At 34.6% G+C, this 27,786-nt stretch overlaps 1 protein-coding gene and 1 long non-coding RNA gene across 4 annotated transcripts in view; one reads left to right on the top strand and one right to left on the bottom strand.

Moving 5' to 3' along the window:
* Positions 1-27,786, top strand: part of dapk1 (death-associated protein kinase 1) — a 142,439-nt gene that overhangs the window by 90,818 nt on the left and 23,835 nt on the right. For all 3 annotated transcript variants that reach the window (XR_015490299.1, XM_087252104.1, NM_001099990.3), the window contains 6 exons: positions 2,029-2,127; positions 5,999-6,097; positions 9,829-10,026; positions 12,921-13,118; positions 16,587-16,685; positions 24,423-24,500. Coding sequence is in view for 2 of the 3 variants with exons in the window: in XM_087252104.1 (XP_087108230.1) it covers positions 2,029-2,127; positions 5,999-6,097; positions 9,829-10,026; positions 12,921-13,118; positions 16,587-16,685; positions 24,423-24,500 (771 nt within the window). In the remaining variant the exon portion in view is untranslated. The remainder of the gene's footprint in view (positions 1-2,028; positions 2,128-5,998; positions 6,098-9,828; positions 10,027-12,920; positions 13,119-16,586; positions 16,686-24,422; positions 24,501-27,786) is intronic.
* On the bottom strand, positions 22,912-26,494 carry LOC147844347 (uncharacterized). The gene is made up of 3 exons (XR_015491706.1): positions 26,150-26,494; positions 25,459-25,490; positions 22,912-25,314 (listed from the first exon to the last, which is right to left on the bottom strand). It is a non-coding gene; the product is annotated as an uncharacterized LOC147844347 (long non-coding RNA).

Here is a 27,786-nt window from a genome sequence, read left to right on the forward strand (position 1 = left end):
TTGGATAATTCTGCATTTTAGAAGTTAATTTCCAAACATGTCTTGATATAAGATCACATTGTTGTTGCAGATGAAATATAACACAGAAAATGTGATTTAAATATTTTCCAGTTGGCTAGATATTAATTAAGAATCAAAATAATTCTAAATGTAATAACATTTTGTAATACGTTTATAATTACACTGTTGACCATTCCTTACACATTAAGTCACCCTTAAACCTATCTGTATACCACCCATTATGTTTTGATATAAGTTCATACATTGTAGTTAAGACCAGTGTTTCTTAACCATGTTCCTGGAGGAACACCAACACTTTCTAAATTCTAAGACTCGCATTTCCTGTGGAGACCGTTCTTGCCAGGTTACCTCAGAAGTACAGTCTTGGTGGACCGAGAGAATGCATCTTGTGAGAAATGAGATGCTGCTCTTCCTGATGGTCACATGACCTTCACATATTTTTAACCAAAAATTATTTAAACCCTACAATGATTTATTGTTTTTCACCCTATCAATATATATATATATATAACATGAACAAAAACCTTACAAATATACATTGCACAATATAAATAAAACGATTTTAAAATTAATTTCAGCAAATAAACACCCTTAACGTGTTTATGCCTTTATTAAGATTTTCATGTTATTGTTTACTTTCACCATGTCGCTTTGGGAAACCCCTGAGGCAAATAATAATAAACAGGTCCTTTATTTAGCTGCAGTGACTTCTGGGACTACTCGATCGAGTTTTGCACTCAAGTCTGCATCCACTCATCCTTGATATCAAGAACACATCTGGGAACTTTCACACGTCCTCCATTCTTGCAGTGTTGAGTTTTGGAACTGAATATTGACAGTTGATTATGACGTTACACGAGAACACGAGGATGCAAGATCGCTGAAGAACGCATATTGAGAAACAGCCTGCATGTTATGGATGTCTCCTTTATCTGTCACACCTATTTCAGTGCTGCATCCCAATTTGCATACTTATATTACATCCTAAAAGTATGTCAATTTTTTGTGAATGAAAAGTTTATACTTTTGAGTGTGCAACAGAAGAGTATGCAAGCTTTGGGACATACTACTTCCTTTTTAACAGATCGTTTTGTTGCTTAGTTGTGCCCATTTCAATCATCCACACACCATCCACATTTCTGTTGTATTTAATTTCCTACCTTAATGGAGAAGCAGCAGCAGGTTAATCTCCCATTCATGAGTCTTTCATACAGAGAAATCTCCTCAGGTCTTTGGGTAATTATGCATTTAGTCATTTTGACATCCAAACGCGTCTTTATATAAGGTTAGTATTGTTGTTGCAGATGAAATAAAACACAGATTATGCGATTTAAATATGTTCCAGTCGGCTAGATATTGACTAACAGTCATTCAAACATCTTTACCGAAGCCTCTCTACTTGACTGTTGCTCTCGTGTGTCCATCATGTTTGTAGTTTATTTTGCACTTTTCACACTCGTTTGTAGTTCTAATCGGATTCACGTCCAATGTGCAATGTATTGTGGACAATATCAGCGGTTAGAGTATGGACGATTCTCCACTTACATTTTTTACCAGAAATAGCAAACAATCCGGGAACCTCTGACATACTCTTTTCAACATACTATGGTTTAGGACATACTAATTTGATTTTCAAATACTTTTTAGGACGCATAGTATGCAGATTGGGATGCAGCACTGGTCTTTCAGTCTCTGCTAATGAGCTGATGATCTGAATCGGGTGTGTTTGGTTAAGGAGACATAGAAAATGTGCCAAGCTGGTGGTCCTCCAGGAGTGTGGTTGAGAAACACTGGTTAAGACCACCTAATATAAAGTAGAACCTAATCTTTTTTTCAATATATTACTATTTGTTGTTTGTTTAAAATGTTTTAAAGAGCAATTATTATTAACTTGTGTCATTGGATGAAAAACAAATATTGTAATTATTTGTACAACCACAAACTTTGAATGACCGTATACAAAACAAATACGTACAAATCCCCACAACATGCCATTCTTTTCCTCAGACTGGAGCCAGTGCTATCTACTACGCCGCCCGACATGGTCATGTGGGGACCTTGAGATTCTTGCATGAAAAGAAGTGCCCTCTGGACATCCAAGATAAGGTGCCTCCATCTCACACAAACACACACACAAACACACACACACACACTCAAACAGACACACAACAATCACAACCCCAGGGAGAGGACAGATTGGATTTTTCAAAGGCTTTCCTCATCCGGCACCTTTTCTCCAGAAAACCTTTCCTACTGAGTTCACACGCCTCTTTGCTTCCCATTGGTAATTCGCAGTTGCGATGGTTACTGGCCGGCCCGAGGTTTGCCGCCGCATGAAATAATTGTTGACTGTTTGTTGACTGCCTCACTAGTCAGTGAAGTGCGCTCAGTCAAGCAGAATTGCAGGCTGAAGTGTTGTCGAGTTTGTCAGGAGTGTCATACAGAACCACACTTGGAGTGTCCGAAGCTCCATTACGGGTGTAAATTGAGTGTTTGAAATGTCTGCCTCAGCCTAAAGTGCTGCCAGGAGAAACTCTGTGTTCAGATCTCACACAAAGCTGATTTAGGACTGGTTTGTGGTTGTCAGCACATGAGGACATTTCCCTTAAACTGGTTACATTCTGATACCGTAGCCCATCGGGAAAATACTATAAGTGGTCATAAAATTTTCAAACACATTTGTTGAGATGTTACCCAGTAATTGATTAAGGTTATTACAGTACATTTTATTTGGAAGTGAAAATTGCTTATCGTTACTTTGGTTATTTTTGCATGAGGATGATGCCAGTAATCGAAAGTATGCAGTGACGTCATTGGAATTATTGCACTATTCTGCGTTTATTCTGTAGAAATACCTGATTCAATCCAATCACCACACACTATTATTAATAAAAAGTAATTACAGTATTGTACATTAGATGATTAGATTAGAGTGTTATGTCTAACTTTTTTGAAAGAAACACACTGTCCCAATTCCTATTGATTTTACAGTGCTGTTGGCTACACTATAAACTTCTGCTACTATTTCCATAAAAGTCTAGCCTCCCTTACCATAGTATGCTTTTTTTGCAAGTATCTTGCTTTCCTTGCCATCTTATGCTACTGCAACATACACTGCCTGACAAAAGTCTTGTTGTCGATCCCAGTTGTAAGAGCAACAAATAAGATTTTGATTTCTAGTTGATCAATTGGAAACGTGGCAGAAGGTAGATTTTCCCAATGTATCATCTGTTGAACTGCATTCCAATTATCACAAATGCTGCAGAAAACCTATTGGAACCTGCTTGGACCCAAGATTCTCACAGAAATCAGTCACATTTGGTGAAGAGAAAATCATGGTTTGGGGTCACATTCAGTATGGGGGCATGCGACAGATCTGCAAACTGGATCAAGTGGTGCTCGCTGCAGAGCCATTTGAGCAGAGGTGAGCTCCAGAGAGGGGGAGCTTAAGCTTGAGCTCCACCTTTTTTGCACTTCTTCTACGAGTGATGTCACTGGGGGTAGGGTTAGGGGTGGGGTTGGTGTACGCATTAAAACAGCTTACAGGAGGAGGAGCGACAGCTCATGCTCCCCCTCTCTGGAGCTCACCTCTCCTCAAATGGCTCTGCAGCGAGCACCCTCTCGACTGGATTGCAACATCAACAGCCTGAGGTATCAAGACATTTGTGTTGCAGGATAGCGCTCCTTCTTGTACTTCAGTTTTCACATCAAAGTTTCTGAAAACAAAGAAGGTCAAGGTGCTCCAGGATTGGTCAGCCTTGTCACCAGAATTGAACATTATTGAGCATGACTGGGGTAAGATGGAGGAGGCATTGAAGATGTATCCAAAGAATCTTGATGAACTCTTTGATGAGTCCTGCAAGAACGCTTTCTTTTGCCATTCCAGATGACTTTATTAGCAAGTTATTTGAGTCATTGCAGGGATGTATGGATGCAGTCCTCTAAGCTCATGGGAGTCAGACACAATATTATTTTTTCCACTGCAGCATGACTTTATATTCTATACTGTACATTATTTCTGTTAAGACTTTTGTCAAAGCAAAGTCTGATCTTATGATCCTAATTAAAAAATTATTCCAGTATTCCAGAGACCTTTGCCTTTCATATAAATCACTTCTGATGTTAATTGATCAACTAGAAGTCAAGTTATTATTTGTAGTTCCTAAAACTTGGATAAGCAACAAGACTTTTGTCAGGTAGTGTATTATATCAGAAATTTAAATACATCAGAACCACTTATGATCTGTTGCTAAGCTGATGCCAAATCATCCGTTTTATCTATCTCAATGTACTTTAAAATTATTTATTCTGACACCCTTAATAAGTCACGAAATATTGGAACAGAGCAGTAATTTTCTAGTCAATACACTGAATCAACTTTACATCATAGCTCCATATATTTATTGACTGGTCTTTTTAGAAAAAGAAGGTTCTAGAAGAGGTCTAAAAGTTTTCTGGTTCATTTTTGTTGAATGAGATTCACTTGTTTTTTTTTTTTGTTTCTGGAGTGTCATGCTTGGTTTACTCAAAAGACAAAGAGAATATGCATGTTGTGGCACTTACACAAGTTTATTTGGGGGATGTATTTCACCTTAATTTTTGCCTGAGTTGATTTATATATTTTTATTTTTTTACTTAAAGGAATGTTACACCTAAAACTGAAAATTCTGTCATCGTTCATTCACTCTTTACTTGTTCCAAACCTTTTGGGCTTTCTCTCTTCTGTTGACCACAAAAGAGCATTTTTAAAAGTAGGCTGGAAACCTGTAACCATTGACATCCATATAATAATTTTTTTTCCGACTATGGAAGTCTATGGTTACAGGTTTCCAGCATTCTTCAAAATATCTTATTTTGTGTTCAACAGAAGAAAGAACTTTCTAAAAGTCTAAAACCACTTGAGGGTAAGTAATTAGTGAATATTTTTTTAATCTCTTTACAACACAATTTGAACAATCCCAAATGATTTTAACTAGTCAGACTGCACAAATATGATCCCCTTGTCACTCTATAGGTTTTCAGTTCTACGTGTCAGACTGAATAACTATAAAGACACTAGAAAATAAAAGACAATCAAGATACCATCTATGGCAAATTAGACCTTATGGCAAACATAAAAATATGTAAAGTTAATTTTGCTTACATTGCGTCTCAATAAAAAAGAGAGGAAAAAGGCTGTTTCGACATTTTCCCTTTGTGGTTTGAAGTTGCTGCGCACCTGCGCTGATTGTGTCATCGGATTTAGCACTCCTATCGGTTCTTGGTTTGACGCTCATCGCAGCTGATGTTACACTGCAGGAAAGTATCTGAAAAACTTTTTACCATAGATTTCAAGAATCGTTTAGGCTTTCCTAAATTTGTCTCAATTAACAAATCATGGCGGAAATCCTACCGTGTGAGCAGGGCTTTACTCGGAAGATGTGATTGATGTTGATTCCTGGCATTTATGGCAAGTGCTTCAAATATTCCTCTGCTAGCACTAGCACATTTGGAATGACTTTTTATGTAATATACTGACATGTAGTTTACATTCGGTTTGTCGACCCCAGCATAAGAATAGCGTGTAAAACTCCAGCCTCTTTTAGAAAGTAGTAATTAATTAGCATTTAAAGAGACACTCAAAAATAGAGTTGTTTTTCTCATATCCAAATAGTATGCAAATTTGACAAGCTATAATAAATGATCTGTGTGCTATTTTGAGCTGAAACATAGACGCATTCTGAGAACACAGGAGGTTTATTTTACATCTTATCAAAAGGAGGAGGATGCGTCTTCTTTAATGAAGTTCATAGCTGTTTCCACAGTCTTGTTCAGCAGGGTTTATTTTCTCCCAGATGTACAAAGACTCATGGTCACAGCATTTTCTGTTTTTGTGTATGTAATCACATTAATAAAGTGCCTGCTCATCGCTGCATTATGGGCAGACGTCAGCAGTGTGTAGTTTATAATGTGAGTAATGTTTGACATTCTGTTGTAGTCCGGAGAAACTGCTCTGCATGTGGCGGCTCGCTATGGTAATGTGGATGTGGTCCAATACCTTTGCAGCATCCATGCCAACCCTGACCTGTTGGACCGGGTACGTAACACACACACACACACACACACACACACACACACACACACACACAAACAAACTGATCTACATCACAAATAACAGTCTAAACCTTGTGGAAAAATGTGTCACTCAGTGGCGTAGTTATATGAAGTCAAGGTTTTCAGTTACCTTTGTGCAAATGTAATATTAACGATGAAAATGTAGTTAGATAGATATGAATGCGTTTTATTGCCGTGCCAATTCCTGTGGGATTAGTCATGAATCTGGTCCATGTGAAATAAAACTGCATGGCAGCAAAAGATTTAGAATGTTCTGAAATATTTCTGTTTTGAGTTTTTATTTATCAATAAATCGTCACCTTGGCATTTCTATCTGCGTTCTAAATGATTTCGAGTTAATGAGCTTCAAAGTTTTTGAACTTATAAAAAACGTCCCATAATGTGAGTAAATTGTCATTTAATAAAAATATGTCAATAACTCAATTTTGACAAAAATGTCAGATTGAACCTTAATTTCTAAGGTGACGAAATATTGAAGAAATTTTTTCTCTGTTTTCAAAAGAATATTATGCAGCAAAACAATTTCTAGCATTGAATATAATATTTCTTTATCAGACAGTCAGCATTTGTTAATGATATCTGTGGGATCTTATGATTGTAATATTTCATTAGTGTGTGTGTATGAATGAATGAATGAATGGATGAATGAATGAATGAATGAATGAGTGAGTGCATGTGTGCAGCTTTGGTGACTATAAAAGACCTCCTTCAAGAACAATATCAAGTGCTGTAGTTTGCATTATTTGTATTAATGCATAATATTTTATGAACATAATCTGCTTTACCTTCGGCTTTTTTAATTAAATGCAAATGCAATAAATGGTTTCACAAGTGCTGACGTGACATGAGTGCTGAAAGAGAATCATGTTCATGCCTCACTTCATTTGTTCAGCCATATGAGCTCTTAGCAGTAACTTCTGTAGACCGTCAGTCTGTGCATTGGAAAAAATTGCTTACTGTGGCATCCATTAGCTTGCAAAAATGTCTAATTTGATGGATTTCAGGAAAGAGGCACTGTAAAAAAAAAAACAACAACAACAAAAAAAAAAACATCCTGTAACTCAGATTGAGCATGAAGCACAATTTCTGAGAAATGCAATAAACATGATTTTAAAGTTATGTGTGCTTATTATAGTTATTTGTCATTTTAGAATGATAAATAATGTGCACTATGAGACATTTCTTAAAATATTAAACAGAGGTATACTGTTGAACACTTGATTCTGATTGACTGATGAACACAGATCACATAAAACATGCTTTTCAGTTCTAAAAAAGTGAGGAAACTTTTGGAAAATAGCAGTGCTCTGCCCCTTTTTATGTTGCTAGACAATAAAGTATCAGTGATCAGTATTCAAAATGTGAGGCTTTTTTTTGGAAAAGAGCAGTGCTCTGCCCCTTTTTATGTTGCTAGGCAGTACAGTATCAGTGATCAGTATCAGTCTTGGTGCTGGAGTGCATGGCATCAAGTGTTTTTTTCACACAGAGCGGACTTATTTTTAACTGCACGTGCACCAACAACTTCGTCAAAAATGTGATGTGCTGTAGGCAGTTAAAATGCGAGGTGCCAGGGAAGCATAAACTAAGCAAAATGCTTGTTGCCCATAGAAGACTATTGAAAAAAGGAGTCGCTCACCACAAAAAGAGAAAATGGCTATGTCTGAAATCGCCCACTACTCAGTAGGTACTTCTTTGAATTTAAAAGTACTACGATAAAAAAAAGTACGCTCTGTACAGTATGAATGTGAATGGAACTCAGACATATTATATCCGCCATTTTGTCATCATCACGTGACCTACATGCCTGAGTTGCCTTACTTCACTCACATTCATGAATTATCTTGCGGGGCATCATAGAATAGTGTAGTGACCATTCGTTGGTCACTTCTGAAACTTGCCGGAAGTAGTTGGTCATCCAAGTACTTCTCGCATACTGATTTTCACATTCTATGAATTCGGACATGCTACTCAGCTCGCATACTGATTGTAGCATACAATATCATATAGAAGTAGGCGATTTTGGACGCAGCATGATTGTTTTTTGTGATAGGGGCCTAAGGTGTGCAATTATTTTCAGTGGAACTAAAGTATAGTTCCAGGCAGGTCTTCACCTTGTTAGTTGGATTTTACTACAATGATTTTAGTTATTTCACAGCTTACTGTCAAACAATCTAAATTAAATCGAAGGCATTTTGGATGAGATGCATAAATCCCTTAAAGCACCCTAGATGTGAAGTGCCACAATTGTGCTTCCAGTTTGCAACTCCTTTAAGATAGTAAAGGAGTTTCCTTAGTTTGTTTCTGTAGAGTAAAATGTTCTGTATATATGCAGGCACTTCAGTATGAATAAATACCTTTTAAATGAAAACATTCAGAATAAAGAAATGAATAAAACGTTAAACGTTTGTGTATTTTAGTACAGCTGAAGTGGGGATTCATAGCACAGTGCAGGAGAAATCAAATAACTTTAAGAAAAATGCCTTATAGTTAAGCATTGTAATTGAAATATATGGACACAAATCTATTAAACACTTTTTGAGTGTCTATTTTACACTGATAACACATTATAAAAGCCAAAAAGCCTAATATCTAAAACTGACAGATGCATAAAAAAAAGTGTTTTTATCAACATTTTAGGTTTGCCCTATAGCAGTGTTGGGCAGTAGTGTTGCAATCAGTGACGCTATTAGCTTAACTACATTTCTCGGTAGCGTGGTGTTAGTGTCGCTACATTCTAAATCAAAAAGCTTTTCTGTAGCAAAGCTATTTTATTAGTGAAGTAGCGCATTAGCTTCCAAACAAGCTGTCTTGCCAATAAAAATAAAACCATATGACTGACGGCGAGAATGACTATTTCTTCTTCATCCTGTTTTACTGTAGATGATAACAAACCTTTTTACTAATTAGGCTTAATGGAAAGATGACTGAGGGAGAGGATTATATAGTTTACTGTAGTAAAGGCTAAAGTATACTATAGTAATTACCATAAGTTCATGATAGTGTTATGTAATTTATTAATAAAGAGGTGTAAATATATCTACAATATAATGCTTATACCTAAATATTTACTTTTACTATAAAATTCTATAGTATTTTATATGTGTAACACCTGTTTTTATGGGATTTTTTGTTTTAGCTGTTAGCCGAACAATTATGCCTCATATAGTTCATTGACAGTTTTATTGATCACTAAGATATGATTGACTTGGATTTAAGTTGCTTTGATTTAAAAATGAAAATTGCAAAAATAGCTTAGATGTACTTTTTATTGAAATATTATTTTTATTGCAATAAAAATTGCTTAGTTGTAACTAAGCTACTTTAGCCAAGTAGCTTTTAGCTTAGCTTGCTACATTTCCCTGAGTGTAGCTTTTAATGTAGTTAAGCTTCATTTTAAGAATAGCTAATAGCTTAGCTCACTACATTCTTCAAGTAGCTTGCCCAACACTGCCCTATAGCATCCGTCCCATTTACTCTGTAGAAAACCGATATTCACAAGCCGTCCCAAGTGGTAAACACAGCCACACATTGTATATTTAAAACTGTTACGTTCATTGAAGGTGTCAGTGTTTGCAAGCTAATTAAGAGCAATTCGTCATGTGAAACGGCCTTGACACAGACTAATGTTGTTTTGCTAGCTCTGTGTGTTGAAGGTTATTCATAAGCTCCTGGTCTGTTTTCATGCCTCCACAGGAGCAAGAGACGCCTCTCCATTGCGCGGCCTGGCACGGTTATTCGGCAGTGGCCAGAGCCCTGTGTGAGGCTGGCTGTGATGTTAATGCCCGTAACCGTGAGGGTGAGAGTCCACTGCTCACCGCTTCAGCCCGTGGCTTCAAGGACATTGTGGAGTGCTTGCTGGAGCATGGGGCTGACATGGACTCTGCTGATAAGGTGAACACAGACAACACACAGAGATTAACCATTAATACTGCTGCTGGTGGTGGTGGTTGGTGTTTTATTGATCACTAAAGGTGAACAGTGCCCCTTTTTTTCTTTCTTTTTTTGTTGTTGCATATATTCATTTTGTAGATGCAAAATTCAAAGGGAGAGAAAGTCTTATTTATTTTGTTTTGGCTAGGATAAAAGCCATTTTTGTTTTTTTTAAATCCATTTTAAGGTCAAAATTATTAGCCCCTTTAAGCTATTTTTTATAGTCTACAGCAGTGGTCCTCAAACTTCAGGTACCACCTTGCTTCAGTGTACCATTGTCTCTCCAAGTAAGCCCAGTAAAGCAGCTGCCGTTCTGCACAGTTCAAAAACGTGGCAGATTAATTCCTGTTATTAAGAATATTTATTATTGTCAGCCACTTTAAACATAAATAGTCTGAATGTTAACAATGTACTGTGCTTATATGTAAAAAAAAAAAAAAAAAAAAACTAAGAAAGTCAACATTTGAATTAAATTGTGTAAAAGGTAAAAAGAAAAGTGCTGTACTTAAATGTAAAGTAATAACATACAGTAGTCAATTCATAAACACCTGAAAATGTTGCCTGGACCTCAGAAATAAAGGCTATATGTCATATAATGAATATTATTATATGTCATGTTCATATGTAAATCATTTTTGATAAATTTTGAAATATTTGTAGCATGTACATATTACATATTTGATTGCTCCACGTACCACTAGAAGGAAGCAGTGGTACATGTACCACAGTTTGAGAACCACTAGTCTACAGAACAAACCATCGTTATACAATAACTTTTCTAATTACCCTAACCTGCCTAGTTACCCTAATAAACCTAGTTAAGCCTTTAAATGTCACTTTAAGCTCTATAGAAATGTCTTGAAAAATATCTAGTCAAGTATTATTTACTGTCATCATGGCAAAGATAAAATAAATCAAATATTAGAAATGAGTTATTAAAACTATTATGCTTAGAAATAATAAAAAAAATCTCTCCATTAAACAGAAATTGGTGATAAAAATAAACGGGGCTATTTATTAAACTACAGTAAATTCTGCTATAGTCACTTTTATGTAAATATAAAAAATAATTCCACCTAATTCATTTTGTGTCATCAATAATATCAACAATTTATTTTGTAATGCTTTTTGTACATATTTAGAGGTGAACACTCAGGAACTTGAAAGAATAAGGGAGGGGGAGCTTCAGTTGACAGATGAGAAATGGGATCTAATCTGGACTAAAAGATCTCTATCTGTAACAGGGCCAAATCTATTCAACTTAGAATTATTCATAAATTACACATCACACAATGTTATTAGAACTTATTGGTCAAAGTTGTTGTTGTCTTTTGAAAGGGTGGCACAATATTATTAGGGAAATTAATCCCTTAGAATTTCTTACCTGTGACATTCAAATGTCCACTGAGGATTTTCAGAAAGTCTGGACTCCTTACTTGAATTTTATTGATGTTTCTTTAAGCTGTATTTTGAGTTCTGGTATGTCATAATTGAATGTATGTATTTTATTTTATTATTTTATCTTTATATATTTTAATTTTCTCTATTTATTTACTTATTATTATTATTATTATTATTATTATTATTGCTATTATTTATTTATTTATTTATTTATTATAGGGGTGTGACAAGATGCTTACTCCACGAGACGAGACATTAGATTGGGTTCACGAGACGAGACAAGATTTTTACCCTATTTTTAAGAAATCCTCAATGATGAAATATATGAATGGAAAATAATCTTTTATTCAACTAAAAAAAATTGCAAAATTATTTAGTTGATTTTTTTTTTTTAAATCAACTTGTAATGAATATTATTTTACTTCTATTTTAATGAATTCCATGCGGTAAAAAATATCTACAATTATTTATGTGCATGGATTCGAACCATAATGTGTGTGGCTGTGGCTGTGGCTGTGGCTGTAGCCTCTGTGGGATGCGGCAGCTGCTGCACTCTTGTGAAAAAAATGGTTGCGTCACACCTGCCCGCCTAACCAAGTGACACGTGCAACTCCGAGACCTGGGTTGCCAGGTGTGTGCAAAGCACTTGATTTGCAGTTCAAATCCAATCCTGCCTCCAATCTTCAACTTTTCAACAATCTTCAAGACAACTTTTCACCTCGACAAGAAATCACGTTACGATTTATTCTCGCAAGATTTCATCATACTAGATTTTGTTACACCCCAAACTTATTATAATTATTTTATGTATGAATATGTAGTTTATTCTGCCTTTCTTTAGCATTGCGTGGTTAAAATAGGCATTGTCTGTCAGTTTGTTTCAATGTGTTTTGTGATTAATAGTTAAAATGTTAATAAAAAAAAACAACTTGACTATAAAAATTAAAACCAAGCCCTAACTGCAGTCATTTTGAAACAATTTTACTGCTTACAGCTGCTGATTATAACGTTAACAATATGAACGTTAGTATTAGTTAGTAGTTAGTATATAGTTATTAGTAGTTAGTATTAATATTAGTATTAATGTGAGACGCTCTGAAAGGACAAGCTTTTAGAATGCAAGCTTTCACTGAAAATTACCTTTTTAAACTTAAGGACCACATTAAACTGCACTGGGTTCTTTTAAAAAGATCCTGAAAAGATAATCAAGACTTTTTTTTATATTAGACCTGGTTGGACTTTTATTTGTGTACTCCTAAATCAATGTGACTGTTCACTCTCATCTGTTTTAGCTGCAGGTGCTCGCTCTGCCAAATTGTTCGAATACTGTCTTCTGTCTCCTTTCCTTAAATTTTTCACCAGATCTTTTTGGAAGTGCTGATTAATAGCTTGCTATTCAGATGATGGGGCGTTCCTCTTGATGATGTATTTGTTTGTGTGTGTGTGTGTTTCAGGATGGTCACATCGCTCTGCATCTAGCTGTGAGGAGGTGCCAGGTTGAGGTGGTCAAGTGTTTGCTCAGCCATCACTGCTATGTGGACCACCAGGATCGTCACGGCAACACACCCCTTCACATCGCCTGTAAAGACGCCAACATGCCTGTGGTCACGCAGCTCTGTGCTGCCAAAGCCAACCTGGATATTCCCAACAAAGTCAGTATTTTAGACCAGAGCAGTTCGAAAATGTGCTCTAAGATATGATTCTTTTAGCCCTTAAAGTAATAGCTTACCCAAAACTGAACAATTACACATCATTTACTCACTGTTAAATGATTCCAAATTAGGGCTGCACGATATTGAAAAAATCAGACATTGCAATATTTTGTTGTTCTAGAATATGAATACAATTTCACCAAATAGCTTGAATAGCTCTATTTGGAAAATAAATCATTCATTTATATTGATTAGGGTGGTTTTGTAAGGGTGTGATTCGCATATAAAAACATACAAATAAATTGCAAGCAAGAATAACAGTAGAGCAAAGAAAATCCACTGCTTTACGGTTTTTAGAGAGTTAAACTGTACAGAAATTGAATAATGAAATGTTAAAAAAGTGTATAGTCTTTGTTGTATTAAAAGTGCAGTAGGTGATCTTCCACAATGCTAACAGCTTAGCATAAATCTCTGAATCACAGTCCCTCCCCTGCCGTCTAGAGCCGTGCCTCCTTAAACACGAGCACAGCAAAAGAACCCTCTCTCATCATGTGTTAAAAGCGGAATTTACTTGTGTTTTGTTGTTAAACTAATTAAAATCTACATTATCGATGCTGTAAAAGGTCCCTTATGAAACTGAAAATAGTCTTATCAATCTTTCATCAGAAGATTTTAGTGGCTGAACAACACTTCTGTGAAGATAAAACTCATTTGAAACTACAGCATCTAACGTTACATCAGCTTTGCGTGAAGCTAAAACAGTCTTAAAACAGAACATTACCTGTCTACGAGAAACCCTTCAGCCATTGTGTCATGCTTCCTCCAGCATGCAAAGGTAACTCCAATATTGATTCAGGTTTTTAAAAAGTTTTTTCTCAGCAGGAGCGCAAGTGCTCTCTCTCGTGAAAGCGCGGCGATCGGCAGAGCTGCGTACCAAAGGCTGCGCAGTTGTTCAAATCTGCATTTGCTGACAGACAGATTGGGCTACTTATCGGAATTATGAGAGATGTCGGCCCAACTCTGTTTAACTGGATGAAAATGTTTTTGTTTTTATGCCTTACCCAAAATAGAAAAATACATATAAATACATTTAGATCATTTACTTTAATCATTACTATTAGACTGTGAAGAGACTTTCAACCAGCACAACAAAAAATGCTTCTGAAGACAATCACCTACTGCACCTTTAATAATTCAGTAAAATTATTCTGCATTAGAAGATTTGTGTGTTTTTGTGCCTGAATGCTTCAAACTCTCTCTTGAAATATCTTCAAAACACATGCAGATGATAGTTTCACTCTGTTATGGTTATATTTTGCTATGACTCCCCAAATCTCATGTACTCTCAATTGTTATCCTGCGATGTGACTATTACACACACATATTACGACATTGACGCTGAAAATATATATTGTGCAGCCTTATTCCTAACCTTTAAGTTCCTTTTTTTCACATTATACATTATCGACATCTGTCAAGAGCTTGAGCATTTTATTAAATAACAAACACTGAGCAATGTACGTCAATGGCTGGCTGATTTAACAGAAGAAACTCAAACAAGCAAATAGTAATTGATGACAGACATGTAAAGTTCTGAGTGTACTACCCCTTTACGTTTGTGTTTTAGTCAGTGTTATTTTCACATTTTAAATTTTATTTTTTTAAGTTTTTATTTAAAAAAAATTGTTTTTGTTTAAATTTATTTACTACTTTTATTAACAAATGTAAAACTAGTAGTTTTAATGCTTAGCTTATTTAAATATTTGTTTTCCAGGCACAAATTTTGCTTATAATTTGTCATCTAATATATTTAATCTGATATTATTTTTATGTCATACTTATTTGTTTTATTTAAAATGTAGTATTGTATGTGTAGTATAGTATTTTAACTTAATTACATACAAAAACATTTTCAATATTTGCAATTTTTCATTAAGGAAGATTAAGAGATTAAGAGCTCTATTTTAATGGTCTAGGCAAAAAGGCATGCTTGAATCCACTTTTGCTATTGTAAGGATGAAAAATACGCTCGGTGCTACGGCGCAGGGTCTAACAGGGTTGTACTTATTCTCTCAATGAGTTATGAGTGTTTTGTAGTTTGAGCATAAAGTACATTAAATCAATTAGTCTCATCTCCCATTCCCTGAGTCCTATCCAAATGATATGAGTCATATTCAATTGATATAACAAGTGATGCACACGTCTCCAAAACCTGACAGATGAACAAATCTAAACTTGTTTTGATTAAAAATATGTAAATATGCATATAATAAACAATACTGCTAATAATAATAACATTATACAAATGCAAACGTTCATGAATAAACTGAAAAAAGGCATTAAGGCATGAAGAATGCACGGAGGCAGTGGTTTTTATTATTAATTATATTATTAATTTTTTTTTTTTTTCATATGTAAAGATATTTGTGTGTTGCTCTTCATCCTGTGGGTATTAAGCAATGTGTAACTTAAAACCATATAGGTGCATCACTAACACGCTCTGCACTGGACTTTAGACCAGCTTTTTGGATGGTCAATGGCGCGGCCTATTTCTGTTCTTCAAAATAGCAACGCATCAACAATGGGCCTTAACACGCCTCTATTTTAGACCAGCACACCCATGAGTCCACAAAGTGGCACAAATGGATTTGCTATTTAAACAACATGGTGCAAAACATGAAAATTATGGTTGCACTGGTCTGAAAATAACAGCACATTACACCAAACACGTCTTGCGCCTTATTGCACCAGATGTATGTTAGGGCCCTAAGATGTTGTTCTAAAAATCATTTTAATTTCAAAAAAGATATTATCGAAACCAACAATTACACCGTGGAACAATATTGAAGGATTCACTTACATAATGATTTTTACAACTTAAGAAATCAGATGAAAAATATACATTATTAACAGCCAGCCAGAAATCTGTTTTAAGAGCTTGAGCATTAAAAAAATAATTACAAACAGAACAAAATAATCTGGTGGTGTGGATCTTAATATAGTTATTATAAGTTAGATTTATCGTTATCTTTCTAGGTGTTAATAGGGTGTTTTTAATTTAGCTTTTTCATAATAGCCCTTGTTTTAGCCAGTTGTTTTTTATTCCTTATTTATAGAAGCACTCTTTCCTTTTAGTCTTGAATCATCCACTCACATTTGGATTTTTAAAGTCCTTGTTTACTTTATTTCCATTTTTACATACCAATTATACATGGCAAGTTGTTACTTTACTCTGCAATTTTTTAAATGCCACTTCCATTACAGCCGGAAGAAAATTTATGTTTCCTCTCACTGAGGGCTTTACAGGTGGAGAGGAACAGAATTACATTAATGAGAAATTGAATCATCAGCCTTTTGCACCGTTAGTCATATAGTTCACACTTCAACAGTTTTCTGGCAAAAGCATTCTTCCACCTTTTCGACATTTGTGATGAGTCGTTGACGTGTTTGTTGTGTGTTTGTGTTTAGTTTGGGAGAACACCTCTTCACCTGGCAGCGAGTAACGGGGGTCTGGAGGTGGTGCGGCATCTCTGTCTTTCAGGAGCAAACACTGAGGCCATCACTAATGTAAGTTTGGGGTTAATTCACATCTCTAGTAATATGTATGCAGTTATATTATATTATATTATTTTATTTTATATTATATTATATTATATTATATTATATTATATTATATTATATTATATTATATTATATTATATTATATTATATTATATTATATTATATTATGTTATATTATACTATATTATATTATATTATATACATTATATTATATTAAATTTTATTATATTATATTATATTATATTTTTATTATATTATATTATATTATATTATATTATATTATATTATATTATATTATATTATATTATATTATATTATATTATATTATATTATAAGTAGTCAATTATTTGCTCTTCTATGAAATTGCTCTTCTGAGCCTAGAAAATAATCTTAGTATTTAGTATTTATTATATATTATATTTTTTACTTCTGGAGAAAGTCTATTTCTTATTTTATAACCAATTTTAAAGTCTTTTTTTTCACACACATGTACACTCTCATGTACAAACGTTTAAAGAAAATTATTGTTTATTTAACTTTTGATAGTAATAACTATAAGTGACAATAATAACATTTATATTATTACAAAAGGTCAATTTCAAAGAAATAGTTAATTTAAAATAATATATCAGTATGTAACAATGCACTTATTGTTTATGCTGAATTCACTGACATATGTGCAGAATTATCAAGATTTCAATTCTTACAATTCTACAGTTAAAAAAACAATGTTATTTTTTTTGTGACAATTGTTGTGAGGTTAGGGTTAATCTATCAAATAATAAAGCAAGAGTTTAACCAAAAAAAAAAAAAAAATCATCTCATTTACTCTTCCTCATGTGGTTTTAAACCTTCACGAGTTTCTTTTTTCTGTTGAATTTAAAAGAAGATATTTTGAAGAATGCTGGTCGTTGACACACTGACTGTATAAAAAATACTATGGAAGTCTATGGGTGCCAGCAACCAGCATTCTTCAAAATATCTTCTTTTGTGTTCAACAGAGTAAAGAAACTGTTGAAGGATGTGAACAAGTAGAGAGTGACTAAATTATATGTTTACTTTTTAGAATATTTTTTGGTGATTATCGCTTTTTCTAATATATAGTTGGAGTCAGAATTATTAGCCCCCCTTTGAATTATTTTAAATATTTCCCAAATTATGTTTAACAGAGCAAGGACATTTTGACAGGATGTCTGATAATATTTTTTCTTCTGGAGAAAGTCTTATTTGTTTTTATTCAGCTAGAATAAAAGCAGCTTTTAATTCCTTAAAAAATGATTTTCAAATGATTAGCCCCTTTTTCCTCTAAATTTTCCTCTAAATTTCTTTCTAAAACTGTTCAGAAATGAGTATAAACATGTAAATTTGGATTTTGTTTGACCGCTTTCTGTCCTGCTGTCTTCTCCCTGTTAGATATAGAGGTGCTCCCCAATTTTCTGCTGTCTTGCCCTCTCAGCACATTAATCAAATTCCAGGCTCTTTATCTCTTTAAATAAGTGTTCATTCATCATTCGAGACAGCCTAGATTACCATTCTCTGCTTAAATTCTTAATCTCACAATCAGCTGCCTTTCAGCTCACATGGAGCCTCAGGACATGTGTTGGTTTCTAAAATTACATTTTCTTAAAACAGCTAACATATTCTGACTTTTTTAATACATGTTATTATGGAAATGCCTGTTAGCCTTTTTCAAGTGTTCAGAGATTTTATTTTCATGGTTAAAGATTTACCATCTTAAATAAGCTGCCAGCTCAACTAAATCTATTTCACTTTCTAAAGTGAGGGTTATTAATGAAAATGTGCCAATTGAAAATCCTGGTTTGACTTTCAGTGCCAGTGAAGCACAACATAAACCCCAACCACCTCATCCTTAACAATGTATGTTTTCAATCAATAGAGCCCACATCTCTGCCCCCACCCCCCAAGCAGCCCACACTCGCACCTCCTGCCCCAACACCAGCTTCACTGCTCCTCCACAGTGTTAATATTGTATAGCAGCTGATGCACAATGCATGTTGCAGCACATGGGGAGTTTGATAATCCATAATTCATTGACAGAGACGTGCGGGTCAGTGGCTTAAGAAAGAAGAAATGTCTTCCACATGTAGGACGCCATTGATTAATGTGTCCTTCGCTCTTTGTGTTTTGCTATTTTTTTCCCCCGTTCTTCAGTGTTATGTCAGGCCATGCTGTAGCATTTAAAGTTATGAGTGGGTCAGGTTATTTTTTGTAAGTTTTCATTAATAATTGCTATTAATTAACAATGAAAATGTTGTTGTATCTTAATTGAAATGTTTACTAAGACATCTTTGAAAAGTTCTAGTCTAATATTTAATGAAGACTGGAGTTACTATACAGTAAAAACAAATTAATTGTATCAGTTTGTGTCGATGTGTATTTTAACAGAAATTGTGGGTAGTCCTGAAAAATGGAGGTGTATTTACACTTTCTAATTTCATTAGTCTTAAATCTCTGCTCCAACATTTTATGTTGAACATTTAACTTTTAATTTTCCAGAGTGGCTTTTATTAATAATTCTAGCATTTCTAATTATATATTGTCTGTTTTATAATTGAATAGGTGCACCAGTACTTTATCAGTTATTTTATTAAAGGGCACCTATGATGAAAATCAACTTTTGACAGCTGTTTGGACACTTTGAACTGTGTGTAGGTATCGTGTGTTCACAGTCATATTGGAATGATTTATAGACATTTTTTTTTCTTTTTAACTAATGTTAAAATAGGACCCAAATACTAGTGATTTTAAGGCCCACCACAACGTGACAAAGGTCTGCGGTTTTCTTCACCCACCAAATTGATTGGCAGACATCATGTTTCTATAATAACATGTATACACATGTCCACAGAATATTTTTTTTGCAAGTACACTGAAGTTAAAATATTTGTTCCAATTCTGTGATTTTTTTTTTTTTAATAAGTGTGTGTGTACTGCAAACTCATATATAATAATCTTATGTGAGATTTATCATATTAGATTAGATTTATCATATCATATTAGATTTATCATATTATCAGATTATTAGGCTTGAATAAACTCCACTACAAATAAATCATATAAGCTTACTTGGTTTTTTTGACTAATGAGCTGCATTTTAGCTTCTTTCAAGTCTGTCTCTGTCACTATGCGGTTTATCTGAAGTAAGGCATGATGAGAAGCGTATGTGGGAGAGGGTGGCCGACAGAAGCAGCTCATTTGCATTCAAAGCCATTGGCTACTAACAACGGCTACACTGTACTTAGACACCAAAGTGGGCAGATTCTGGAGACTATAATAAATAATCTGATAGGTATTTTGAGCTAAAAAATTACAAACACATTCTGGAGACACCAAAGGCATATCTTACATCTTGTAAAAAGTGTAAAATATGTGCCCTTTAAGAATTTATTTTTCAGCTTTAGTGGTCAGTTCGTTTTTATGTTAGTTTATGCATTAATGCATGCATTACCTTATTGTAAAGTACTTATACTCAACAAGTCGGCTTTAAAAGATGAAGTCAATAATAGGAAATGTCATAAAAAGTCAACATTAAGAAATAATTATATATTTATTCATATATATTCTAGATGTATTGCTTTATATACATTTCAGAAATCGTTATATTTTGAATACTGAAAACAGTTACTTATTATTTTTGTGGAAACTCTGACATACTTATTTCAGCATTCTTTGATAAATAGAAAATTAGCAAATGATCAACATTTATTTGAAATAGAGGTATTTCATGACACCTTTGTTGTCCATTCTGATTAATTTGTTGCATTTTTGCTAAATTAAATAATTAAATTTTCAAAAATTCTACTGAACCAAACGTATAAAGATATCAGACATAAGAGTTTTAATTAGTTGACTATAAAGTGGAGTGAATATCAAAATATAAAGCCTATTTTGACTTTAGCCACTAACCAATCATATCAGTACTTTCCAGAACACCCTAGCAACACCCTGGCAACCACCCAGAACATGCTAACAGCTGTGTAGCAACAAAACCCACTCCCAGCATCAATCTCACTTTTTCTTCAATGAAAAATATGAAAGAAATCAGAGTGTCTGACGGAAACTAGATTTGGTTCCCTCACATGATGACGCTCCTTTCAGCCTTGAGATTTTCAGTCATCTTTAATCTTTAGAGAGACAAACGCAATCAGTAACTGAATGCAAACACATCCTCATAGGGACATATGAGACACACAAAAACAGTGAAAAAGAAAATGGGTTGTTTTGTACGGGAGAATTTGTAGTCATATCTCATAAAGTCTAATTGGCAGGAAAGCGTGCGCTTCATCAAGCGACGTTAGATAAGAGTAATTACAGTGCACGAAACGCTCGCATTACTATAGCTTTTCGCCGGGTGTTTTAACACCTCTGCCGTGCCGTGTGGCTCTGCTCTGCGTGGGCTGCTTTTCAGAGGGAGGCTACTTAATTTGTCCCCATCGGTTTGAGGAGGAACACAGCTGTTTCTGCTTGTGTGGTTTGCTTGTGCTTGTGGCCCCAGGTGTTGTGTGTGTGTGTGATTGTGTACATGTATCCTGAGGTGTTAAATCTTTAATGGGTTTGGTGGAGGGCTGTGGTGGGTTTTGAGTAAACAGATATATATATATATATATATATATATATATATATATATATATATATATATATATATATATATATATATATATATATATATATATATATATTTTTTTTTTTTTTTTTTTTTTTTTTTTTTTTAAACCCAAGACTGCCCTGAGGTTTGTGTGCTGCTGAGATTAAAAATTGTTTTTTTGTTTTTTTTTCAGTGTAGTTTGTGTGTGTTTATGTGTGTGTGTGTGTGTGTGTGTGTGTGTATGTGTGTTTCTACACATGACCTTTCTCTGGGATATACTTTATTTGCTCTTGTTCCCTTTGCCCCAGCTGGTGTCTTCATGATGCTGATTTCACAATCACACATTTGCGTTCTGCTATCAAAGCCTCATGGGACATTCTTGTGTGCATCAATTTGGTTTTAATGAAATTAATGGATATTTTTGCATGTTCATTTACTTTTGTTGTTTCCACATTAAGACGGAAATATTTGCAGTGCAAAATGAACCGCTAAGGTGAGGTGCATTTGGTGTGTTAACTGCATTATATCATACCAAATCTCTATAGCTAGAGCACAAAACGATTAAAAATGGAGATTGGTTGGTCCTTATTAACCGACTTAAATGAGTACACTTATTTCTAGGGGGGTCGCCGGGTATTAATGACATCTGGGGTTTTGGACATTAGTGCCATATCATAATGCAAAGCTTTCAGGCCTTCCACTTTATCAGGATTATTAATTTGGTGATTAACACTGAGGTTGATGGAGTGTGTGTGCGTGCATCAGGGTGCGTGTGTGTGCGTGCATTCATTTTTTGTAACATCAGGACACACATGTGTATAATGAACTGGGCGAATTATGAAATATTGCTGGTGTTCATTCATTCATTTTTCTTTGGCTTAGTCCCTTTATTTATCAGGGGTCGCCACAATGGAATAAACCATTTATTTATCCAGCATATGTTTTACACAGTGGATTCCCCACTAGCTGCAAGCCAGTACTGGGAAACATCCATAAACACTCATTCACACACACTACGGCCAATTTAATTTATTTGATTTACCTATAGCGCATGTCTTTGGACTGTGGGGGAAACCGGAGCACCCGTAGGAAACCCACACAAACATAAGGAGAACATGCAAACTCCAAACAGAAATGCCAACTGTTTATTAGAAATGCCGGGACCAACCAGTGACCCAAAATTTTTAGAAGACTTAAATGATACAGAATTATTATTATTATCATTTTTTTTTTTCAGAAAGTAAAACTGACACTGTTGCCTGTAAGGGGTAGAGTTGGCTTAGAGCCATAGAAAATACAGTTTGTACAGTATAAACAACCATGTAAACCATTGGAGTGTCCTCACAATTCACAAAAAAACAAAGCTCTGTCTCTGTCAGTTTAATTCAATAATTACTTTTTTGGCATGACAAATGTATTGCCAAAACATTTATAAATTTTACATAAAAAAGAACATACAGATATAAAAACGTAGTAAACACAGTAAATACTAGTAGTAATAGAAAAAAAAACATACAAAAATGAAAATAATAATAATTATAATAATTATTATTATTATTATAAAAATAAAATTGAGAAAAAATTATCAAAATAAGCTATATTTAACAATCAACATTTTAGAATCTGTGTCTCTCTCTCTGTATAAATGCACATGTATGTGTGTGGGTACAGTATGTGTCTCTTTTTTACATGTGTTTATGTGTTTATGTGTGGGCGTGTATGTGTGTGCGTGCACAGATATGTAGGTGTATGTTTGTCTGTCTGTCTGTCTGTCTGTCTGTGTCTATGTATGTGTATGCATGTTTGCATCTGTGTTTTTGTATATCCTTTTGTCTGACATTTAATTTTTTTTATTTTATGTTTAGATTCTGAACTTTTACTTTAATGACAATGAAAAGATTACTATTAGATTAAATGATTATTAGATTATTGCAATATCCTATTTGCATGGCATTAAAAATAATTAATAGGAACCAATAATATAAATGTAATTATGTATAATTTCATTTCTTCTGGAAGGTAATGAATAGGGCCAGACAGAATCTGTGGACATTTTTTGCTATTTCTGCTGAAAATTTTGTAAAAAAAAAAAAAATCTGTGGATTTTGCGTAATGATTTTAGGAGTATCATAACTAAAAACTTAACATTTGAATAAAAAAATAATACATTTGTAATTTTTGTTTAATGTTTACAATACAAATCCAATTAGATCCACTTGTTTAGTAAACAAAGCAAGTCTCTCATATGATATATCTACTAAAAGACAGAAAATATTACTTTACAAACTGTATTGCAATTAATTATATAAACATTTTTAAATTATTATTATTATATCACAACATATTAGTGAAATTAATTTAAAAACTGAACAAATATAAAGTTACACAAGTAAATATATAGACTCAATGATGGGCTACAAATCTGTGGAAGTCAGCAGATTTTAGCACGCACAAATTTTGTGTTGGCCTTGTAATGAGATTTTTTTAAATGGCAGACAGACAGATAGGCAGAAGTGGGCGCAGGTGGGTGAATAATTGAACTGGTTCAGTAGAATATTACACTCTTTATCACAACTCTTTTTCTGTGAGAGAAGCAGTCAGACAGAAAAAGGAAAATGCATGCAATAGCATAAAAGTGTCGCCAAAAATTCATATTTATTTGACTCATATTTGTTTGAAATCATATGAGTTTTGTGTTGTCCTTCAAGTGCACTCACCCTGTAATAATCTGCTGTGTCTTGAAAGCAGCATTACACCTGTCAATAATTTCAGCCGTAATCATCGCTGTACCCGCTGTTTATCTCGAGCAGCTTTTGTAACATACTGTGAGTCACGCCGTTGAGCTGTTAGCTGATATTCGCTCTCTTCTTTCTTTCTCGCTTTCCCTTGTTAGCTTCTCACTTTCTTTCTTTTTTTTTTTTTTACACCTGTACCCTGCAAACTCACTCACCCTCTCTCCATGTATCTCTCTATCTGTCAGAGCTTTATTAGCACGCTGTTCTGGTAATACAGAGCAGATGAAAGGCTGATGGACTTTTATTTATCCAGCTCGACCCATTCATCTGTGTCACAGACGCTGCATTACCTGTAATGTTCTGGGGCTGCAGTTTATCCATCACTGTCATTGTGTCTTGCAGGATGGAAAGACGGCGGAGGATCTGGCCACTGCAGAGCAGCAGGAGCATGTAGCAGTGCTGCTGGCCAAGCTGAAAAAGGTGCGAGCCTTTGTTTATTATTCATCTCACTGAGAGTCAAGAGATGTTCATTTGCATTACACAAGTGCTGGGTTAATTTTCATGAGATTGTTGTTGTCTTGAATATGGCACCTGCAAGAGATGAAAGTTTTTCTCTCAAAAATGACTCTTGTGGCTCCAAAAGGAATTCTGAAGGATTGATTTTTTCGTCTTTTCTAAAAAGAAATAAATATTTGGCATTTTGCCACACCTACGCTCAAATCACAGTGGTGCAGAATCCATCTCCTTATAGCTGTATATTACATATTGAATAATTGCATTTTTTGATTGCAAAGCCATGACACCATATAATCATGCATTCTTGATTGTTGGTGGTTTTCCCTTCTGGGAGGAGGTAAAAGTGTCATTTTTACTGTTGCTCATCAGTTGGCACCATTAACCATTTTAGAAAGGCCTATGCATAAAATTCTGGCTTTTGTATTGAGTAAAACAGCAGATTATAGTGTGTGTGTATGTGTGCGTGCGTGCGAGCGCATCCATTTGTATAAGTAAAAACGCTTACTATGTTTAAAATCTTCTAATAGCCGAGCCATGCTTATTTTAATTTTCTCAGACATATCAAGATAAGTACACAAAGCTCTCTCTCTAATTACACCCCATTCACATGGGGCATCAGCGTCCACGCTTCACGTCCAGCATTGCCGAAGTGAATTGTGGGTCCGTCAGCACTACTTCAATAGCGTTGTTTGCTACAGAAGTTGAAAATTTCTCAGTTTTTCAAGTGCCAATGTACGCATCAGAGCGCCAATCAGATCGCTTCATGCAAATTCCCCAGCTTAGATAGTAGCCGATTACTGGACTAAATTCATTGGCTGACGCTGCTCTGACGATTGTATCAGACCCAATTTAAACATGTCCTCCGTCAAGCATCGAGGTTGAAGCTCTATGAATTGGGTGTTACACAGGCACACACACACACACAAACTGTTTTGTTTTGTTTTTGCACTGCAACTGATCAACAGTAAAAAAAAATAAAAAGTTTACCTGTGACCAACAGGGAAAATCAGCAACTACCAAGAATGTAGGATTATTACGCTGTCATGGCTTTACAATCAATGTCATTATAATGGGACAAAAACAGCCACGAACACAACGAAAGGGTAGTAAATTTGTCCAAAGTGTATTGTTAAATCTTGGAAAGCTAAAGATCCAAAGAAAATCGGCACACTTTGGATCTTTTGCTACTAATGTTTGTTTTTTGATCGAGCACCTGCCTTCAAGATTTTCTAGATGTGCGCACATTTCTGTTTTTTTTTTTTTTGCAATATCTTGGAAAGCTTTCAAAGCATTTTCCCTAAATATGTATAAAAATAATCTTTGTCACTAAAAATCATTCCATTTGCTGAAACACAGTCGGCCCTATCATACACCCAGCACAATAAGGTGCAAGATGTGTTTGGCACAATTTGTTGCTATATTCAGCGCCACCCTAGTTGTGGCTTTGCGCAACGTTGTTTATATAGCAAATGGAATCATACGTGTGCCGGTCTAGAATGAAGGTGTGTTAAGGCGCATTGTTGGTGTGTGCTGTTCTAGAATGGAGGTGTGTTAAGGCGCATTGTTGGCGTGTGCTGGTCTAGAATGGAGGTGTGCTAATGCGCATTGTTGGCGTGTGCTGGTCTAGAATGGAGGTGTGCTAATGCGCATTGTTGGCGTGTGCTGGTCTAGAATGGAGGTGTGTTAAGGCGCATTGTTGGCGTGTGCTGGTCTAGAATGGAGGTGTGTTAAGGCGCATTGTTGGCGTGTGCTGGTCTAGAATGGAGGTGTGTAAAGGCACATTGTTGGCGTGTAGCTACTTTAAGGAACTAAAATAGACTGTGCAATTGAACAGCTGAAAGCGCAAAGCGTGTTAGTTGTGCACCTTAAACGTTTACACATTGCTGAATACTCACAGGAAATATATCAATAAACAAATATCTGTACAAATGAAAAAAATTAAAGGAATAAAATATTACAAAAATTATTCATTTCTACATAAATATAAAAACCACAGCCCTCAAGCCTTCTACACCTCGGTGTGCTTTTTTTAGTTTATTCATGACAATTTGCTTTTGTATAATATTGTTATTATTATTATTATTATTATTATTATTATTATTATTATTATTATTATTTTATATTATTTACTTTATGCATATTTATATGTATTTTAATAAAAACAAGCTCAGATTTGTTTACCTGTTGGGTTTTGGAACATAATTGGGCACAGGGCGTGTGTTTGGATATAACTGTTCTTTTATGATCACACTTCATTATTATTGTTCATTTATTCATTTGATGGAAATTAGAATTGAATTTAGAAATAGTTTTGAAACAAATTAAATTAAATATGTAGGATGTCATCAATGGAGTGTGAACAACACTGTTTTCTTATCCAAGGAAGTGAAGGAGTAAAGTAAAGAGTAAAAGTAAAGTAAAGAGAAAGTAAAGAGGCCGAATGGAGGAGGCCCGTTCTTTAACTTTATGCTGCAGATGCTCTGTTTAACTGTTTTCTCGCTAGTGAAGCATTCAGTTTTAACAATTTCAAAGTCCACGATGTAAATAGCAAATGTGCCATGTCGCAACTCAACTGACAATTAAAGGGAATGGGAGATGAGACTCTGATTGATTTCATGCACTTAATGATCAAAACACACTCATAACTCATTAAGAGAATAATCACAACCCTGTTAAACCATGTGCCAGGGCGCAGAGCATATTTTTCCATCCTTATATTAGCAAAAGTGGATTCGGACACGCCCTTAATTTTTTTGCACCATGCGCTTTAGACTTTACGACTAGATTGTTAAAATGGAGCCCAGAGACATCCCCAAACATCCCCAGCAACACACAAGGGTTAAATTATTTATTTGGCCATGTAGAGTTCAAGCTCTTAAACAAATATTAAATACAACACAGCAGTCAAATGAAGTAAAAGTCCCATATATTAGAATCATTTATAATGACAGATTTAATCACCATTAAAATCAGACCAACTGAGAGCTACAGGATTGTTAAATGATTTATTAAAGCTGCCAGTCTCTGCACTGTTTCAACATTTAAAAAACTTGTAAATTGGTACTTTCAGGTGAAAAAAAAAATGTTGTGGCATGTACATTTGTTAAAGCCATCAGTCTTCATTATTTCAAGCTATCATTTAAACAAGCCTATTTAACTACATGAAACACTTATAAGTGCATGATATAAACGAGTGGAAGGTAAAGCATCACATTTAATCACTAAAATGTTTCATTTTCTCACTCAAAGC

The sequence above is a fragment of the Danio rerio genome, chromosome 5 (genome assembly GCF_052040795.2).
Source record: "Danio rerio strain M-AB ecotype USA chromosome 5, GRCz13ab, whole genome shotgun sequence".
Taxonomy (NCBI): domain Eukaryota; kingdom Metazoa; phylum Chordata; class Actinopteri; order Cypriniformes; family Danionidae; genus Danio; species Danio rerio.